At 35.1% G+C, this 22098-nt stretch overlaps 2 protein-coding genes across 3 annotated transcripts; one reads left to right on the top strand and one right to left on the bottom strand.

The window, feature by feature from the left end:
* The first annotated feature begins 10812 nt into the window (after positions 1–10812).
* On the top strand, positions 10813–15900 carry LOC140874526 (type IV inositol polyphosphate 5-phosphatase 7-like). 2 transcript variants are annotated; one of them, XM_073277906.1, is made up of 14 exons: positions 10813–10995; positions 11105–11457; positions 11571–11658; positions 12156–12224; positions 12430–12535; positions 12623–12727; positions 12835–13579; positions 13667–13860; positions 14007–14115; positions 14205–14353; positions 14443–14687; positions 14842–14934; positions 15055–15230; positions 15372–15900. In XM_073277906.1, exons 2-11 carry the CDS (start codon positions 11428–11430, stop codon positions 14660–14662), a joined length of 1815 nt encoding a protein of 604 aa, XP_073134007.1. In that variant the 5' UTR covers positions 10813–10995; positions 11105–11427; the 3' UTR covers positions 14663–14687; positions 14842–14934; positions 15055–15230; positions 15372–15900. The 2 variants fall into 2 exon arrangements, with proteins under 2 accessions (XP_073134007.1, XP_073133948.1); XM_073277847.1 differs by having other exon boundaries at positions 10813–11457.
* Positions 15901–19152: 3252 nt separating this feature from the next.
* Positions 19153–20971, bottom strand: LOC140864340 (non-specific lipid transfer protein GPI-anchored 25). The gene is made up of 4 exons (XM_073268477.1): positions 20605–20971; positions 20270–20305; positions 20163–20192; positions 19153–19379 (listed from the first exon to the last, which is right to left on the bottom strand). The coding sequence occupies exons 1-4, from the start codon at positions 20963–20965 to the stop codon at positions 19153–19155; spliced, it is 654 nt and encodes a 217-aa protein (XP_073124578.1). The 5' UTR covers positions 20966–20971.
* Between the last annotated feature and the right edge of the window lie 1127 nt (positions 20972–22098).

Below are 22098 nucleotides of genomic sequence, written 5' to 3'. Positions count from 1 at the left end.
TTTTCAGTGGTTGGAATACATTGACAAAGCAAGATTATCTGTACATGCATCTCACATCGGAGAATATTTGACACTATCAATGAAATCATCATCCGTATCTGCTTAATTTTCAAGGTCAGATTCATCAACTCCTTCTAGAGGGTCTTTAGGAATTTCTGATCGTACGAAGTTATGTAGTAGAATGCACACATTATGATACGATTTTGGATTTTTAGTGGATAGAGTGAGGGATTTCGAAGGATGGCCCAACGTCTGAAAATTTTGTATTGACAAAATTCGATGTATTTGTTGGTAAAGGGTACCAGATAGTGGTCTCTTTAAATTAAATGTAATGAATGTTATCCGCCCTGAGGCGAAGAATAAAGTTGTTCATTCTGCTTACTTGATTGAAAGTTATGAATTATGGCATGAACAACTAGGACATGTTAACTTCAATACGTTGCAACGACTTGCAAATTTAAATGTAATACCTACGTTTAAAATAAATCCACAAAACAAGTGTGAGATTTGTGTTGAAGCGAAAATGGTTAAAGATCCATTTCATAATGTCACGAAAAGTACTACGCCACTTGAATTAATACATACTGATGTATGTGATTTAAAAATAGTACAAACACGAGGTGGAAATAAGTACTTTATAACATTCATTGATGATTGCACCAGACTTCGTTATGTATATTTATTTAAAAGCAAAGATGAAGCAATCGAAGCTTTCAAGAAATATAAATCTGAGATTGAAAATCAACAAAGTTCAAAGATTAAATTGATTCAAAGTGATCGAGGTGGAGAGTATGTGGCTCCTTTTGAAGAATTTTGCTCAACTTCGGGCATCATTTATCAAACGACAACCCCTTACTCACCTCAATCCAATGGCGTTGTTGAACGCAAGAATCGAACATTAAAAGAAATGATGAACGCATTGTTAATAAATTCCGGCTTACCTCAAAACATGTGGGTTGAATCGATTCTCTCAGCAACTCACATTCTAAATAAGATTCCAATCAAAGGGAAAGATGAAACACCATATGAACAGTGGAAATATCGTAAACCTTCTTACCAATACCTCAAAGTGTGGGGGTGTTTGGCTAAAGTAGAAGTACCTAAGCCAAAACAAATAAAAATTGAGCCTAAAACGGTTGACTGTATATTTATTGGTTATGCATACAATATTAGTGCATATAGCTTTTTAGTACATAAGTCAACGATTCCTGATGTACATGAAGGCACAATTATGGAGTCAAGGAATGTTGTATTCTTTGAAAATATCTTTCCATGTTAAGAAAGGAAAAAAATAAGTTCGAACAAGCGAACCCATGAAAACACAACTGAAACTCCACAAAACAACGAGGAACCAAGACGCACCAAGCGTGTAAGAGTTGAAAAGTCATTTGGTCCTGATTTTCTGACATACATGTTAGATAATGAACCAAGAACTCTTCAAGAAGCTTTATCAAATCCTGAGGCTCCTTTTTGGAAGGAAGCCATACAAAATGAAATAGATTCCATCATTCATAATCATACATGGGAGTTGGTTGATCTCCCTCATGGATGTAAACCTTTGGGATCCAAGTGAATTTTTAAAAGGAAATACAAAGAAGATGGATCTATAGATAAATATAAAGCTTGACTAGTGGTTCAAGGTTTTAGACAAAAGGAAGGATATGATTTCTTCGATACTTACTCTTCGGTTTCTAGAATAACATCCATTCGTGTTATCATCGCTATTGCAGCATTGCATGATCTTGAGATACATCAAATGGATGTTAAAATAGCGTTTTTGAATGAAGAGTTGGAAGAAGAAATATATATAAAACAACCAGAAGAGTTTTTTGTACCCGAAAAAGAACAAAAGGTGTGTAAACTTGTCAAGTCATTGTATGGACTTAAACAAGCACCTAAACAGTGACATCAAAAGTTTGACACTGCTATGTTGTCAAATGGTTTCACAATAAATGAATGTGACAAATGTGTCTATATTAAAGGTACTACAAATGCATATGTAATTGTTTGCCTTTATGTAGATGACATGTTAATCATGGGAAGCAACCATGAATTGATTGTGAAAACCAAGAAAATATTGAGACAACATTTTGACATGAAGGATTTGGGATTGTGTGATATTATTCTAGGGATTAATGTTTCTAAAACATCTGCTGGAATTATGTTATCCCAAACTCATTATGTAGAAAAGGTTCTTGAACGATTTAATACCACAAATCGTCCTCCGGCTAGAACACCTATGGAATTGGGTATACATTTAGCCAAAAATAGAGGAGAACCTGTTTCACAAGTGGAATATGCAAGGGTGATAGGAAATCTGATGTACTTAACTAACTATACATGTCCTGATCTTGCATATACTGTAAACAAACTTAGTCAGTTCACAAGTAATCCAAGTGAGGATCATTGGAAAGCATTAATGAGAGTGCTTGGATATTTGAAATACACTTCGAGTTATGGAATAGTGTATACAAAATATCCTGCGGTCCTAGAAGGATATTATGATGCAAATTGGATTTCTGACACGAAAGACTCCAAGTCTACTAGTGGATATGTGTTCACAATTGGTGGAGGAGCGGTGTCATGGAGATCCTCTAAACAAACTTGTATAGCTCGGTCGACTATGGAGTTCAATGCTTTAGATAAATCTGGTGAAGAAGCCGAGTGGCTTCGAAACTTTCTAGAAGATATTCCATGTTGGAATAAACCGGTGTCTTCCATTACTATTCATTGTGACAGTCAATCAGCAATAGGAAGAGCATAAAGTAGTATGTACAATGGTAAATCTCGACATATTTGTCGGAGACACAATAACATAAGACAATTGATCTCGAATGAGGTTATTTCGGTTGACTATGTGAAGTCAAAGGAAAACCTTGCGGATCCGCTTACAAAAAGTATAAATAGAGATTAAATGTACAAACTACTTGGAGGAATGAGTTTAAAATCCACAAATTAAAATATTTATAGCGGTAACCCAACCTTGAGAATTGAAGATCCCAAAACCTTGGTTCAATGGGACAACTAAGTTATAAATATTAGTTTGAGTACTTGAAATCTTTACTCACTCATTCCTAGAATATCCAAGTAAAATGTACCTGCAACATGTGGTGAGGTTAAGTTTTCTTTTAATGATTCCTATACCTATGAGGTAGAGTAACGCAAGATATTCTTAATAGGAGATCACCTATATAAGTGCAAAGTATTGGGCGCTTTGATTGCAACACTTATGAATCTAAGATATGGTCAAAGGCTGAAATGGACAAAACGTGAGAACAAAATAGTTAGAGTATTGTTATGTAAATACTATTGACTTGGTTTACATAAATGGTTGACTAGTTCAAGACATCGCGTCACTATGCAACTAGTAAATCCGATAGTATTTTACTAAGGTAGGTTCAAAGACACAAGCTACCTATCTTGATGTAACAATAACTCAAAAAGACTTTCTAGTGAGAATGCTAATATACGTGAAATTCATTTATATGGGAGATTGTTGGAAATATTGAATGAATTGTGATTGTGGAAAGGAAAGGGCTTGAAAGGGCTTGAAAGACTTTTGAAAGGATTGTCCCAATGTATTGAATAAATTCAAATTTGGTGAATAAATTGGAGGAAAAACTTATTTTGGTTTGTCCCACATTGAAATAATTCCAATGTGTTTGACTCCTTAAATAACCCAAATTTGGTTTATGGGATTGAGCCCTTAGGTGTTTTGTAAAGGGACAAGATGCTAATTGATGCAACAAGCACGCGTGCGCGGCCGGCCGGCCGGCTCGGTGTGGCGAGGCGAGGTCTTATGATCAATTATTCTTTTTGGATAAAATTTGGTTAAAAAAGTTGCGTCTGTTTCTGGGCTTTTTCTGCCACGGGTTGCATCCTTAGGCCATAAGATGTATTGTTTGAAGTCTAAGGCTATATATATGATCAGTTATAACGTATAATGATATAGAGAAACATCTGATAACGTATACATCAGATTTCTGCAAAATCTCTCCCTTACTTTCTCAAAAGAAAAGTTGATACTTATTTTTGTTCACTGAAGTTCGTGATATTTGTAGTGCTACTATATCACGATCGTTAGTCGTTTTATTTTAAAAACGATTGCCGCCAACGTTGAGCACTGTTAATGTAGTGACCCGTATCCAAAATTAACGATTAATGCGTAATTAATCGTGTAATCATGAGTAAAACATGATTAAGGAACTTCCAAATGGATTAATGGAGTCCAAAAATGGATTCAGGACACTCGGAAATGGTGGGTAAGGTTCGAAGGGTTCGGACGCTCCGAACCTGAGTTCGGAGGATCCGAACATGGACGGAGCCAGGCTTCGGAGGCTCTGAAGGCTTCGGATGATCCGAAGATCGTTCAGACGATCCAAAGAGTAGCCCAGCCAGCTGTCCTGAAATATTATGTCATCGGTCATAGGGGTGACTTCGGACGATCTGAAGAGGCAGTTCGGACCATCCGAACAGTGTTCGGGACAGGTGCATGGTTGCATGCGATTGGATTGACACGTGGCAGAGATCGGAGGATCCGATGAGACGATCGAATGGCTCGAAGCAGTTCGGACGCTCCGAAGGCGTGAACGAACGACCCGAACCCTCGCTTATATATAGAGAGCCGAGGAGCTCATTTGAGACTCGCACCAACTTCCTCTCCTTTGCCCATGTGGCTCTATTTTAGGGCTTTGAGTACTCTTATTTTAGAGTTGGAGTAGGGAAAATATTCTAGTATAATCAGACAGTGTCTGACATAGTAGAGGAGCAGTGCTCGTGTAGTAGAGCCGTGCTCGAGGCTGTGGAGCTGAAGCAGGGGTGTGCCCCTAGTTGCAGGATAGTCTCCATCAGAGGGCTGACGACGGACGCAGGTATAGCTATGGTCTCATTAAAATATTTAGTAGTATTCAATAGCTTAGTTAAGGCTTTTAGAGCTTAATTAATGATGCATGGATATTTGCATTGTAGAGTTGATGATAGGTTGGGAACCTAGAGTGGGACTGCTAGGACTGCCTGTAGTAAGGTACGTAAGTACTGACTGAGATAGCCAGCATGATATATATTGTATGTGTTGCATGAGTATGTGCTACTTGTTTTACCATGTTTTACGGCTTTAGCACATGCATGTTTTTACGGTTGACTGCATCTGGTATGATGTGAGTCATTGACAGTTTCTGTCAGTGAGGCGTTACTTCCTGCGGATTCGTGTCTGGGGACACTCAGCCCCTGGTTTTGCTATCACTAGAAGCGACCACGATGGTGGAGTAGATGCTATAGTTGATAGGTGAATATAGGAGCGGCACCACGGACTTGCTACCCGATATTGCCCTGTATATTCATGGAGCCTCTGAGTACTGTTTTACTCTCATTTTAAATACGCTTATGTGTTGCATATATTTTATATATCATTGCTTTCGTATTGAGCTTAGAGCTCACGTCCAGTCTTTTCTGTGTATCTGGACACCCCATTCGACGGAGCAGGTGTAGGTACAGGATTGAGCACCAGGAGCTTGGAGTAGCTAGTGACCAGTGAAGACAGCAGGATTAGCTGTAGGTTTTGCCCTTTAGGCTCATTCATTCGATTGGGTTGTATAATCAAATTTGTTTAACCGATTGTATTCTGCCAGTCTGCTTTTATTTAAGTCTTCTGCAGCGATTTATTTTAATGCATGCTTAATTATGCTCTTAACTCTGATTAGGTAGTGGATCCGGATTGGGTCGCTACATTTATTGGTATCAGAGCGCATGCATGCAAGAGACTTGGGATATAGTAATGAGACTTTGGGTTATCCTTATAGGATTGATTGGACCTTCGAAGAGGTGATGATGCGATGATTTCCCAAAGATTATCATCATCGGCGGGAATTCTGAAGATTTGGCTTATGGGATACCAGCAAGTACGGACAGGCGTAATGGATCATGTCCGAGCATTCGAGATTTCTACTCATGTGGATCCTAGTTTTGGATCGAGTACCGGATGCCAGAGACAGTGGCAGAGGATTGATGGGGACTTACTTGACGCTTGCATCTGTACAGTCATTACCATGATGAAACTACTCTGAAGATTCTCCAGTCGTAGTTGGAGAGATTTTCAGATAGACCTTTACCAGGGAATGCCTCGAATGCCTAAGGCATGACAGGTTTTGAGCGTAAGGTCATTAAACTCATGCGGAATATAGTTTTGCCGGTATGCTTGTACCGATGAGTTCGGTAGGCACATGGGAAACTTCATGTTCAAAAGCATGATTTGGTTACAAGAAGAAAGCTGACGGTAGATCGTGAGCAGAAGAGGTCGACTGACATGCACTGATGCAGAGCATAGCTGGTTAGCTATCACGTGCCATTTCTCCGGAGTTCTTTGTAGGAGGACAGTTAGAGAGACTTGGTCGGGAGTATGCTTATATCGATGCGTGTGTCGATTAGAAGCTTCATGCTCAAGAAACGAATACTAGTACGATGATTTAAATACTGTATTGATGTAATTTATAAACAGTATTTCAGTTGTAATGAATCATCATACTTTGGTTGTATCATTTCAAGTTCGATTGTACATTTCATTGTATTTTGAATACTGTATGTATTACATGAGATTGTAATAAAGAGAATTGTACATAACTTGAAATAAGTGATACATGTATTATTTATCCAGCAATTCGTGAATGATTGCATGATTGTGCGGAAGTTTGAATTGGGTTTAGTTGATTAGTGTTCAACTATTGCAGCTCATGGGATTTGAGTGGGTCGATTGTGACTGTTTCACTTGCGGTTAGTCTAGGCATTTTTCTAGGATTGACCTAGTTAGTCAGTGGACTAAGATAGTGCCAGCAATGAGTGGACTCATCTAGAGGCATAGGGATATTGTTCGGTTTAGAACATTGGGCTTTATTCTAGGTTGTTTTCTTAGAACAGTAAGCTGTTTGACCTTCGTTAGGTTGAGACTTGTGATGATGGGATTTCATCGAGATGCCAAGTCCAGTATATGTCGAGAATTGTGGGCTATGACCATGACTAGATGTGATGGGGCGCGACCCTATGCCAGCGTTACCTGGGAGCCTTTGTGCTTCAGGATTGGCGGTGGGAAGGCTACTCAGTCTAGGGATTTGGTAGTAGTCACGACAGGGTATGACCTTGGATTAAGATATTCGGTTTGATATCGATGGTTCGATATCGTCTGGTGTGCCAGAGATATAGTTTGAGTGTTCTGCTATGGGAACCAGTCATGGAGGGATTTCCTTGACAAGTGTGTACTCTGAGCAGATAGGTTTTAACCTTTGAGTTACTGCTAGACGTGTGAATCTAGTAGGAAGAAGGATTTCTACCAGCGATGACTAGAGGTTGTCATCAGAGTTGTGGTTAGAGTTTTCCTGTGATAGGAATCATCCAAGAACTTGGATGGGATGCTGTTTTAAGACTTCAACTCGAATACGAGGACTACTCCTTGATGATTGGCTTCATCAGTATTGGATTATATCAGATGTTGAGGATTGTACAGGACTATTTGAGATGTGAGGGAAGCGTGGCCTATGACCGTGAAACCTTGGTGATTTTCCAGGTGGGTTATCGTGGTAAGCTACCTTAGTCTTAAATTGTTGTACAGTCTTAACAAGGAATATGATCAGGAGAGTGTTCGGAGATTGTAAGAATCTTGGAGATTCGTTAGTTATGATTGTGAATTTGACGAATCGTGATGTTCATCCTGAATGAACGAGGCAAGGATAGTGAGTCCAGTGTTTGCGCTAAGTACTGTCTGATATTTTCAGAGATTGAGCGTAGGATTTTCCATGGGATGGAAATGGGCTTAGTTTATCTTGATGTTTGCCTTGGGAGAACAAGACAACGATTGGTAGTGCTAAGGTGGCACGGGATTTGTGCTAATGACTACTAGTGGTTATTGGCTAACTCTGTTAGAGTTAGGTTGATTAAGTTCAGTGTACGAGGCAATTGTCAGTAGTAAGGCACGAGATTGTGTCGATAGGCTACTAATAGCTATTGTATAGATTATCAATTATGGGTGTGTTGAAACCAGAGCGAACTGAGTATTCCAAGTGTTTGGAAATAGTTCTTCGTGGCAGCTGAGTCATGGTTATTGATTGAGCCACGTAGGTTTAGATGATCAGTGATTGTTTTATCGGACAAGTGCGAGCATCAGTAGTTCGACGAGATCGATAGGGTAAATCCAATCAGTGATGATTTGGATATAGCAATCGATAATACTTGGGATAGTATTTTGTCGCTTAGTGCTTAGGAGATGAGTACTTGGTACAGTCTCGGAGCAGGTGATGCTTTGGAGTCTATAGGTTTGCCAGAGACGAATATACCGGAAGATTTCAATTGACTTGTATGGTCAAGTTAGGTATTAACTTGACAGGAGAAACAAGCAAGTAAATTGGTAGTTCCCAGGACAGTGTTCTTGTGATGATGTCTTAGTATACCGTTGTTTGAGATCCAACGAGAATTGTGTACTCGTATGAACATCAGTGGATGATCGTGAGATGTGACATTAGCTGGGATCTAGTTCTCGAGATCCAGCAGGTGGTGTCACTAATCTTTCAGCGAGTTATGTGCGATATCTCTGAAGTGACTGAGATAGTCAAGAATTGACTTAGTAGCCAATGTGGTTTGCCTTTGGGATCGAAGATTTCGCAAGATCGTGATGAATCGAATTTGTTATTTCGAGTCAGTGAGTCACATCCATGCAGACTGTTTGTCAAAGATATTGCGTTTTAGCAATGAACGATAATCAAAGACGTTTTGGGTGACAAGTTACTTCGAGCATAAGTGTTTTTCCCGGAGCGACTAGGGAATAGATGAATTAGTCTTTTCAGCGATTTATTTTAATGCATGCTTAATTATGCTCTTAACTCTGATTAGGTAGTGGATCCAAGTTGGGTCACTACAGTTAACGGGCAATTTCGTCTTGCGCATAGAGAGTTTCTCTCGCCTCGACTTGTTTGCTGCTATTGTTGTTGTTGTTGTTAAAGTTTTTCAGAATTCGGAATATATCCTAATAACAATATCAACAGCAATGAAGTGATCATTTGTCTATCTATTAGATGCAAAAAGAAATTAAATATATTTCACCTCACATTTCGATTACTTCTGAATCGAAGTAAATTTTATTTTCACAGCTTATATGCGGCATATACCAGGACATGAATGTAAATTTCGATTGGGTTGTGGTGGTGTTTAAATTATCATGATGAGACTGTAGGATGTTTTATACATAAGTTATAAAGAATTGTAACTGGCTCCCTGATTTTATTATAAATGAACCAATATGAGATGTTGCTGGCCGATATTAATTCATATTTGGCATGAGCCATCAGTTGTTGACCCATCCGCATAATTTATTCATCCTACACTCCATAGGACTCACTTAATTACCAAGGTTTCTTTAATAAATTTTGTTGGGTCGATGGGTGTGATTTTTTGGGGTCAAATTTATGACGCATTAATTATTGGGAGGTCATTTTGTTAACTACCCTATGTGAGGCATGTTTTTTAATTTCCCCATTCCTTGTGCAATTAATTACAATGAAAAATAGTACATTCTAACATTTTATACGTATATATATATATTGAATGCATAAATAATCAAACGTTTCACATTTTACCTAAATCTACAATCGGTTGTAAATATTTAACTCAAATATTTCATACCACATATAGCTCAACAAATATCATGTTTCGATTGTTTTATGTGGTAGATGTACAAGTATTGCTAATAATATTTTTTTTTTCGAATCAAGGTGTTGCTAATAATATTAGTTTTCATATTAGCATATATCAACTAGAAATTTTAATTGTGCATGCCACAAAGGATTATCCTTTAAATATCAATTAGTAGCAACCTTTTACTTTGAACAGCAAAAGATTAGAAGGTAAAGTAGTAAACTCTTAAAGCGTAGCATGCATTCTCATATATAAAATATGAAATCGAACATTTTTCTATAGATTAAACGTAACTTGATATGCACTAAAAAAATTCAGTGATCAACGAGTTATTAAAAAAAATATTCTCGAACTCACTATATTATTATTCCACATGCATAAAAAGAAACCTTCGTGTACAAATAATTTTCCTTTTTAAAAAAAAAAAAATTCTTGAGGAGTTAGTCTATATTCCATCAAAACTAATTTTCGCAATATCCCAAGTCCAACAACCATTAAATTATGTGTATTATCTGTTTCTTGCTTTTTAATGAAAGTTCACATTATATTATATATATATTGAATATGCAAAAGCTAAAATTTCGTCACATTACAAAATAGAAATATCTGAGATGTAGTAGAAAAATGCGTGACGGGATAATTAGGGATTTTGTGCGAAAACATTTGATTACAAACAAAATTCTTAAAAAAAATCTTTTTTTTATTTGTTTCAAATATATAAACTTTCAAATATATAGACTTGTATTATATTTAACATTATTTTCCTACTATTTTACCAATGTACCCTATTAAATATGTCTTAAAATAATATAGAATTATTCTCGAATGAATTAAATAAGATTAAAATAAATAACTTATATATAATTTGTTTTTCATTAATTTTTTATATAGTTTGAAAAAAAATAGAACTATTTCTTCAAAAAAAAAAAAGATAAAAAAATAGAACTATATCAACGAAACGGAAGGTGTAATACTAATATATTATATGACCAATTTGTGGCCATCTCCGGGCAACTGCCCCAGTCGTTTTAGGCATGCCCGTTGCCCCTCCATTCTGGGACGACCTTGGGCTTCGGGAAATAAAAGAGAAAGCCAACAACACACAACACACAAGAATGTGGGTACGTTGTGTGAGAGAGAGTTTGTCTGGAGTTATGTTACTGTTTCTTTCTTTAAAATCAATATATATTCATCTAAAAATATATATTTTTTGGTCTTCCAAGAATTTTGCTGCTGAGTAAAGATGCTGCGTTTCAAGAAAAGAGAAAAGGATACCTCAACTCCCACTTTTTCCCCCTATATATCACTTTGATTGATGCATTGGTTGGTTCTTGAGTTAGCTTTTACATCTTCTTTTTGGTGATTAAAGAATTGAATTTAATTTCTGGGTTTGGGCTCTTGCTTCTCAGTTTCTGTGTCTATATGTTTGTAGTATTTGCGAATAACAGAAAAAAGGTGCAATCTTGCATTGGGGGATGCATGGTGAGATGGCCAGAAACTAGGATGCTTTTGAACTGAGTATTTGCTGAGATATTTGAAGAAAATTGGAAGTGGATATTTGGGATTTGACCACTTTTTTGCATGAGATTCGAGGTGTGGAAGTTGTTGAATATTAGTTTATAAAGTTGTGAACTTTGGGGATTATTATTTTTTTTTTGCCTTTTTGGGGACTTTGTTTTACTCTCAAATCAAGATCAGAGTTTGTTGGGAAGGGATTATGTAGAGTAAGTACCTCATGAAGAAATAGGCGGAACAATGAACGATGGAAATTCCAAGAAAAGCAAGGTTTTTGTTTGTAAATTAGTTTCTCACCCCTCGTTTATAATTTCCTGAAAAATGGGATTTTTTTACTTTGGATTTTTTTGATGAATTTGTTATTTATTCATGTAATTGTGAAGCTCTCGTGGTCAAAGAAATTGATCAGAAAATGGTTCAGAATCAAGTCCAAAAGTGAGGATTTTCAAGCTCATGAAGTTGCATATGAAGGTGAGTATCTGCCTTCTTTTATGATTTTGAGAATTTGTCATCGAAATTTGGTTAGAGTTGAAATCTTTTTTTATTTAATATTATCTCCACTATTTTTTGGTTATAGTTAGTGTCTGTTTTCTGGTAATTTTGTCATATCTTGTGTCATTTACACAATATTTAATTTTCACGGAGTGGTTGAGGATTGGTTATGACTAAGCCAACGGAAGACAACAATTTCAAGATTTTTTTGTATTCTATTGGTTTGTCTCTAATGGATTTGTCTTGTGTATCTTATAAAACAATCAAATCTGGCTCCTGTTTTATTTCTTCATTTCAGACCTTTTTTCTTTCTTATTTCACCAGTTCAATATTGGGACAATATGCTACTTATTGGCTACTGTATTTCAAATTTCAATCGATGTCCTTTTCGTTTTTGGATTCTTGTTTAATTATGGTTTTGATTCTACTTTACAAGATGTAATTTGTAATTTATTGTTCATAATGAATAAATTAAGGTGGAGATGTGGAATGGAGGAAAAGATTCTCAGAAAGGGAGCCGTCTACTATCAAGAAAAGCAAACTTGGTCAGTATTTTGGCTATTTTCATTCTTTCGAACTTGTTACAGGTACCCCCAGAATTTTAATTAACAATGAAATTCTGATAAAAATTATATGATTTACGATTATGTAATGTGGATGTCAAACATTAACATTGTTCATTTGGATAGTTTTTTTTTTCATTTCTTTTACTATGATGATATTGAAGAGATTGTCCCAATTGGTTTGCAGAAGAATCAGCTAAGAATACAGAGCATTCCTTTTCCCGATCACGTTCCCATCGGCGAGGGAGCGGCTATCTTGATCATCCTCAGATAATAAATATCCAGAAATATAGGTTAGTGTTCATTCGTAGATAGTCTCCACTTTCTCAGCTTTATCAACTTTCTGATAAATTTATATGTCAACCACTTATATGGAGCAGCATCTTTGTGTCAACATGGAATGTGGGAGGAAAATCACCACCAAGCAATATGGACTTAGATAATTGGCTACATTCTGCACCTCCCGTTGACATATATGTGCTCGGGTATGCTTTTGAATCATGATTCATGCCTTGACATAAATCCAACTTTGCGTCTTTCCTCAAATGACGTTTTTATTAACTTTTTTTTAAAACATTTTTTTTAAAAATAGATTTCAAGAAATAGTTCCTCTGAATGCCGGTAATATTCTTGGTGCCGAGGACAATGGCCCTGCCAAAAAGTGGCTGGCTATTATTAAAAAAACATTGAATGATGCCCCTGGCAATATTGGAGGCAGTGGTTACTATACACCATCACCTATGCCTGATCCTATTGTCGAGTGGAATGCGGATTTTGAGGGATCAGCCAGCGGTAAAGGCTCAAGCTTTTTCCATCGTCGCTCTTTTCAGACTCCTCATTATAGGAGAATGGAGAATGACATTTTGGTCCGCCAACCTCGTCTTGAGAGGCGATTAAGTGTTTCTGACGGTGTAATATGTGGTCATAGAGCTAGTGACTTCGACCCAACAATGAGATGGGGTTACAGGCCAAGTGACTGTTCATCTAGTCGGAGACTGAGCGATTATTCTTCTGCTCACTATCCCAGTGACTATTCGCCAGCTCCACAGCCAGGCAATGAGTATTTGAGTTGCAGGCCAAGTGACTATTCTTGGGGTCAAAGGCCTAGTGATTTCTCTACCTGGGGTTTAGATGAGGATTTTTCGGTCGAGGATTCATGCACTAATGGTTGGGATGCATGTGTGTTACCTGAACATTCAAGATACTCTCTAGTTGCAAGTAAGCAAATGGTTGGGATTTTTTTGGCCGTTTGGATTCGAAGTGAGTTGAGAGAACACGTTCGGAGCATTAAGATTTCTTGTGTTGGTCGTGGATTAATGGGTTATCTCGGAAATAAGGTAGTCCAAATGCACTAAAAGCACTAGTCTTTTCCACGTTTTCATGAAAGTTCTTGTAATTGCTGCAGCACTGTGCTTTTGTTGTAGGGATCTATTTCGATCAGCATATTGTTGCATCAGACTAGCCTTTGCTTTGTGTGCAGTCACTTGACATCGGGTCAGAAGGATGGTGATGAGCTGCGCAGAAACGCTGATGTTATGGAGATTTTACGGAAAACAAGATTCCCTAGAGTTAATACACTCGATGATGAGAAATCCCCAGAGACCATTCTTGAACATGAGTAAGACAGCCTAACCAACACAATATTTTTATAATTAAAAAATTGAGACAACTACAGAAAGAATGAGAATGTGGAGACACTTTGTTTTAAATTGAATGATTTTTTCTCGGTAAGTTTCATTTACCCGAAGATAAATTTTCATGTAGCCGCATTTTTTGGCTCGGAGATTTGAACTACCGAGTAGCACTGCCTTTCCGCTCAGCCAAAGCTCTTATTGAAATGCAGAACTGGAGAGCCTTGTTAGAAAAAGATCAAGTATAATATCTATTATTTTCTATACAACATTATCTTAATCATTATGCGACATGATGAATAGCACATTATTGAACATTTCTTCTTGCCAGCTGAGAATAGAGCAGAGAGGAGGTCGAGTTTTCGAGGGTTGGAACGAAGGAAGGATATATTTTCCACCAACGTACAAGTACTCACATAATTCAGACAGCTATGCTGGTGATGTTACAAACCTGAAGGAGAAACGACGAACACCTGCATGGTAAATATTGTTAGACGAGATTTAGTATATTTCAATATCACCTCATTTGCGAAGCAAAGAGCTGATCTGGGGTACTTTTGAATTCGAAGGTGTGATCGAATTTTGTGGTATGGAAGTGGGCTTCAGCAGTTGTCCTATGTTCGAGGGGAATCTAGGTTTTCTGATCATAGACCAGTTTTGAGCCTGTTTTGGGCTGAAATTGAATCAGTTCCGAACAGGTTAAAGAAAAGCATGAGTTCGAGGCCACGAATTGAGGTGGAGGAGCTGTTACCTGACTCACATGGTTATACTGAACTCAGCTTTTTTTGAGGATAGAGTCGACATTTCATACATGGTACGCACGTATAACATCTGCACGCCATGTTTATCTTAAGATCCCTCAGCCACTCAACTCTTTCTTTTGAAATTGATTCATAGTCTAACCATCATAATTGTCTTGTTTCCAAGTCTGGCTTATGCTTTGAAGCTTTTTTCTTATGCACCTTTAGTTGTCGGTCCCGCCGAATCCAGGCGATGATCATTTTCAAGAAACTCAACCTCAAGGATGATGGGGACACTTCTTTGCTCATTAACCAAGAAAGGTGAGCCCTTACCTTTTTCACTTTAACAATAACTTTTCATTGTTTGGTTTGGATTCTTTGTTACATCTCTTGTATGCTTGTCACATATAATTTGTCTTACTATACTTTGTCCAATTTCAGATGCAAATTGCATATGAATATTACTGTCACGCGAACGATGGGGCTCGATTAACCTTTGACCACCGTTTGCTTCCTTAGTGGCGTCATCTTGATTTGGACTCAAGCTGCTATCTCAAGAACGACAGTTTCTCACCCCCCCCAGATCAATTCAAACTCTCGTGGCTCTCCATGGTCAGGTACCATGTTCAATGTTACTCGAAATTCGCTACGAAAAAATGTTCTTTATATCAACTCATTCTCCATACAAATTATCTGTTAAAAAGAACACCTTATCTCATCAGGCACGACTCCATTAACAAACAGATATTTTCACACAGGATGGCATACTAAAACATTGGAGAATCAAGAACGGCAGGTGCGATTTTACTCGTGAAGATTAGAGATTCTTGAGAAAGCCATTGCCATTTCCCATTTGTTCTAAACAAAGGAGGACGAATCCAAGGCACGCCCACTAATATTAACAGAATGTTAGTCATCTGTTTCTGTTCTACGAGTCGACACGCGAAGAGCGTATTTTCCGATATAAAAATATGTTGTGAACATCCTATCAATACACCTGCTCGTGTGCCTGGCCAGTGATTTTACTGGAAAGTGGTTTCCTTGGTTGCTTCCCATCTATCTACACATTACTGAATTGTCTGAGAACGAGCCTTTTCTTTTTCTCTGGAAAGTTAAACAAAAATGACTTTCACACTAATTATTTAGGGAAATGCTACATTTACAAAGTAAAAGAGACAGATTTCAGATATTGCCAGCTGATTTGGGAGACGAGTCACGACTTTAAACTCCTTTTCCATTCATCCCTTTTTCCCCTTGTTTAAAGCACTTCAATGATACACATCATTTTATTATATTAGAAATCTCATTTTCGATTTGATATTTTTAAATGTTGATTTAGTTTTATATATTATAGTATAAGGGACTATTGTTATTTAAATAGATTTTGGCATTCACCTCTCCGGCATTTAAAATTTTCAAATTTATTAAAGATACTGGAGATGAATGTAAAATAATAATAATAAAAAAAAAATCTTTAATTAAACAGCATAGTGCTTCTTAATTCATTTGCTCATTAAATTTTTTTTAATTAGCTAGTCTTTTTCTTTTTTTTTTTTGGGTTTGGTTTTACCTTTAAATATTAATACACAATTGGGTTAAAAAATTTTAAAGAAAATTTTAGCTACAAAAACTCTAATGACATCGTTTTAGAGGTAAATTTTATAAGATATAGTTTTGATTGGCTCGATTCATTGAAAAAATATTATTTTTCATACAAATAAAAAAAAAATTAAGTCAAACCATTTAACATATATAAATCTGTTAAACCATGTCACGAGATCCTTGCTCAATTTTATAAAATTTGAAAGTTATAAACTTACAGGCGTGGTTTCTTTTCTGCAATATACCCCTTTGGCCCTTTTGCCACGGTAAATTGAAACTTTTTCAGCGGCAAATATTTTTATCATCATTGAATAGACTGGTGTGCCACACTAGCAACAGGTAATTGTATGATGCTTGTTGAAGTTTGGTTTAAATATAAGCCACAATATTTTTATGCAAAACATGTAATTAGCAAGAAAATCGTTGCATACCCATCTTATCACAGAGTTTCAAGTTTTGTGCATCTAATATGCCTAAATTCTTAATTAAATTCAAATATTATGTACGAAAAATAATCGATTTAATAATCAAATTTAATCAAAGCTACCATATTTCCACATCCAAATCAATCTAATAAGTACTTGAATAATAATGATTGAAAAAGAAACCTCACAATTCACATATACCTATCTTTCTTTAAAAAAAAATTGTTAAAAAGTCTTTAGTAAGTTATCATGTATCATGTATTAAATAAATATGTTTTGTTATTTTCACATTCATCATACATTCTAACAAAAAAAAAAAAAAAGAGAAATCAGAAAAGAAAAATAAAGAAAAAGACCAAAAGAATATGACTATTGTTGTGTATATCAAGTGGCTTTTGCTAATATTTCCCATCTCAATTTTTTAAATGATATATGGCTATTTAATTAAACGGTTACTAGCTAGCTCTATTATAATCAAAATTTATAAAGATTTATTATTAAAAAAAGTGTTAAAACTAATAAATCAATCAAGAAGTTATCAAGTATTTTAGCAAAATATTTTTTCATAACAATCGTCAAACTCCATGATCTAAAATGAGTAATGAAAGAAATAAATAAAAGCGGGCTAAAAACTGTGCTAGAGGTACAAAGTTTTTAAAAAGAGCCATTTAATTAATAGGCTAACATGGTTTTTCATGTATAGTGAAAAATAATATTTTTTTTATGAGTTTGCCTCATAAAATTGACTCGTAAAATTGTGTTATAGAAGTTTTTGTGTTAAACAAAAAGGGGAAAAATCCCGGTTCAGTCCTAAATGTTTGAACACATTTCCGGTTTAGTCCTAAATGTTTCAATGTTCCCGGTTTGGTCCCATATGTTTTCCAAAAATTCCCGGTTCAGTCCTAAATGTTTTTATGTTCCCTATTTGGTCTCAAATGTTTTAAAAAGTTTTCAGTTTAGTCCTAAATGTTTTACGTTCAAGATTTCGTCCTAAATATTTTCCAAAAGTTCTCGATTTGGTCCTTCCATCTACAAACAAAGCGTAATAAAAAAATACTTACAAACAAAAGACAAAGTTAAATAAAATAGAAGCTAATAATAATAATAATAATAATAATAATAATAATAATAATAATAATAATTGAACAAAAATTTCTTTCAAATGAAAATATAATATAAATTATACAAAATAAAATTATAGAATAAAAAAATAATTGAACCATGCAATCTTATAGTTAAAAACATTATCAATCACAAACAAATAAACAAATGTTTTAGCAAATAACTAGTATTACTTATTTCACAAAATATTTGAAAATTTCAACAAATTTTTCAAGAAAAGAATATTTATGCTTAACAATTGAGAAAATATAATGAATTATTTGACCACCGTTGAAGTAGTGATATGAAATTAAGTTTTATTTAATAGTAATTTTTTTTCAAATACTAACTTTTTAAATTATAAAAAGAGTTTTAAAAAGATATATATCTTTTTTCAACCTCCAATTTTTTTTTTAAATGTGCAACCATCATGAAGAGAATATAACAAAATTAATAAAAATGTGAAATAACATCATTAAATTTTAATTTTTCAAGTTTTGTTTATTTTATTTAAGTTTTTATTTTTTAGCATCATAAATTTAATATTTTTATTTTGAACATTGTGTAAAATTGATTTAAATTTGGATAAAAACTCTAATAAATTTGTATTTTATTTACAACTTGTTTAATGTTAAATATATAATAAATAATATAAAACTCAATCATAAATTATATAACACTACGCGGTGTTAGTTTTAACACACAAGTAGATGAAATGATCAAACCGGGAACTTTTGAGAAATATTTGGCATGAAATCGGCAATGTAAAAATTTTTAGGACTGAACCGGGAACTTTTGGGAAACATTTAGGACCAAACCGGGAACGTATAAACATTTAGGACTGAACCGGGAACTTTTGAGAAACATTTAGAACCAAACCGGGAACGTCCAAACATTTAGGACTGAACAAAAAATGTGTCCAAACATTTATGACTGAACCGGGATTTTGCCCAACAAAAAGGGAGAAAAAAAAACGGTATGTTATTTATATTTTATTTATTGTCGTATACACTCCTTGTGTTGTTAATATTGAGCGGATTATGGCAAAAAGTGTAGGACCTTTGTAAAATGACCAATACCCTGTATAAAATTAATCGTTTTTTAAACTTATGTTTTAGCTCTCTAGTTCTCCTCACCTACGTGCTATGCATAAACTAATGTGCATGTTATGGGGCTGACTTATGATTAATCCAACAAACCCACTTACATGCAAGTTTTGATAAACTTTGGAATAAAGATGCAAAGCTCATTAGCACTAGATAATTGAAAATAAACATTGTATTAAGTTAGGACTGAATCCTATAGCAAAAGAAAAGTAAACAAAAACTGAGTTCTTTTATGCAGAAACTATATCATGTACAAGGACAAACTTTCAGAATTTATTTATACATTTCCAACTCAAACTTGGTGCTCACATAAGTTTTAAAATGTAAATGAGGAAAATAAGCTTCATGGGCAAAGTCTTTACCTGATGGAAGTTGCGAAAACCTTCTGTTGCGAACGAAAGAAACACAGTTGTTGATGGTGGTGGTTGAGTCGGCAAGTCAGCATCATCAGCTTCTGGAGGTAATGAACTGCCACTGGGTGATTGTTGGGGCAAACCCATCAAAGGTGGCGACGGAGGAGAGACATTAGCACCTGAATAGTAGGTGTGGAAATTCAGAATTTTCAAGATGTTTTGCAATCTGACCTTCTGATGTATCAAAACTTAAAAGCTCTACTTATATGAACTACTCAGCCAAATTGTTCCTCGGTTATTCTACTCATGTCATGTGAATATTCATAGGAGAATTGTTCATAAGTTTAATTGCAATTTTCTCATGTAACTTTTTTCCTATGAATTGTAAACATATTTTCTTGAATAACACCTTTTCGCAAATCATCTGAAGTAATAATTTTGTCTATCCATGAGTTTAAATGCATCAACAAATTAAATTAAAATTTCATGTTTCAACGCCTCTGTCTTCAGTTTTCGGGGTTGAATTGTTTCTTAGCATAGAATGGTTTCATTTTCTGTGTTCTACACCAAACTTTGTGACAGTTTTTGATGGATCCTTAATGGGAAGTTTATGGCGTTCTAAAACTCCACCAACGAATTCATTTCACTAAGAAGTAGAACTAGTTGGCAAACAAGATTTATCAATCACATATTTTGACATGGGACAAGTGGTATTTCATCTTCCCAATATGTTCTTATTTGATTTACCCGGAACATGTTCTTGCTTTTTATTTACTTGAAAACGATTTCGGAAATTAAAATAACTGGAACTTATCTATCCGTGACACAGATTTCACGTAACCAATACGTTTATATAGGTCAAATTCCAATAAGATGAACTTGTTACAAACAAACTTCCTACAGGGATCTCTCTTCCATGAAGATAAATGCCCAAAGTAATTACAAAATGTAAAGATTTTTACCAGAATCGCGTGGAGTGGATCGACCAGGACCTGATTGATAAAATAGCTACAAGTGTTAAAGCACATAATTTTAGCACATCAAACAGGAAGAAAGATATGGAAATGACCTGTTATTGCCTGAAGAGGAGGCAAGGCAGCGGATTCTGCAGAGTAAAAGAGCCCAGAAGTACGAAATAAAGAACTGTGGAATTTAACGCAGAAACTAAAACCGGAAATTCTCAATATATTCAACTATTTATTAACAAGAATCTGAAGAACTTTCCAGAAATTCGTAATGAAATTAACCTATAAATTTCCAGTTCATGTACACATTATACTGAAAATGAGCAATTGAGGGAAACAGAGGTGCAAATTGCTAAAATAAAAATTGTGAAACAAAAATAGAGAAGTAAAAGACCAGATCAAAGTTAGCACACTAAAGAACAAGTTATTGAGATCAAACCTGAACACAGAGTCTCCAGCGAGAAATTAGCCTCGGAATCGTGATGCTTCGCGGGACATACAGAAGTGAGAGTCATCAGCTTCGAGGAATTGAGCGGAAATCCAAGCATTCCAGGTCGGAGGAGGAAATAACACAGGCATACGGCGGATCCAGAGGAAAAAGCAGTGGAAATGTCGTCGCAGCACTGAGGGGGAGGAGATTCGGTGAGGTTGTTGGGGGAGACGGAGACGTATGGGAGACATGTCGTGAAGGTTACCAGCTCGTCGGCGCACGCAGATGGATGTGGTGGCGGGGTTTCGGCGGCGGCGGCAACCTGGAGGAGGAGGATGAGGGCGGTGTGAAGGACAAGTTGCCGGCTCATGGCGCAGAGAGAAGATGACGGTTATTTGACTGCGTCAGCAAGTGGCGCGAAAGATAACATATAAACAGAGCACAATTGTTTTCCCACAAAGTGTATTAATTATTAAATTTAATAGTAATATATATATATATATATATCATATAGCATCGTAAAAAAATTATTTTAACATATTTTTAATGAAAATACAATGTTTTATTATTTATTATAATAAATCTCCAGTCAAAAATTCACGTTTTTCAAAACACTAGTAAAAAGCACGTGCTCTGCACGTAAGATCACTTATTTTATAACCAATTAGTTATATGATTGAGTTAAATTTGATAATAATATTGAAATATATAGTGACATGTATTATATATATATATATGAGTTTCTTTCAAGTGCCCACCTATCATGCCCACTAAAATGCCCATCAATGATGTGACACTATTCTATTGGATGTGATAAAGATGTGGTCAAATAGAATAGTGTCACATCATTGGTAGGCATGGTAGTGAGCATGATAGATGGGCACTTGAAAGAAACTCTAGTCTATATATAATTTAGGAACATAAATATATCATAAGCCAAAAAATCAGATACTTTAGAAAAATATTTAACACCTTGTGTACAAAATGATATATAGATGAAAGTATAAAAAGATGAAAAAAGATACTCTAAAACATTGACTTAATAAGATAACAAACAATGTTTTTCTACAAGAAATTTTGATAAAAAAGTGATGACATAATATCAAATATCACTAAACTCACTATTATTATTGTTGTTGTTCTTGTATGTAAAACAAAAAAAAAAGGATTTCCATGATAAGGTAATAAATTAATACAAAAATATAAAATCTACTAAGTTTTATTATCATTATTTATTACTTTAGTCTTTTATTCTGATTCTTTAAATTTTGTAAGTCTCCTATTATATTTATCTGTCTATTTACTTTAAATATTTTGAATTTTTTTGAAAATAATATATAATTTTTATTATAATCATTTATTTATTTTTCAATAATTTTTATTAATATATTATTTGAAACAAATCTTGGATTTTTTTAACCTTTTTTCTATTTAATTTTAAATATTTTATGAGAATTTGTCAAAATACTATATAATTTTTACCATAAGTATTTATTTATTTTG

Source organism: Henckelia pumila, chromosome 1 (assembly GCF_033568475.1).
Source record: "Henckelia pumila isolate YLH828 chromosome 1, ASM3356847v2, whole genome shotgun sequence".
Lineage (NCBI taxonomy): Eukaryota > Viridiplantae > Streptophyta > Magnoliopsida > Lamiales > Gesneriaceae > Henckelia > Henckelia pumila.
This window is presented reverse-complemented; position numbering and strand designations above follow the sequence as displayed.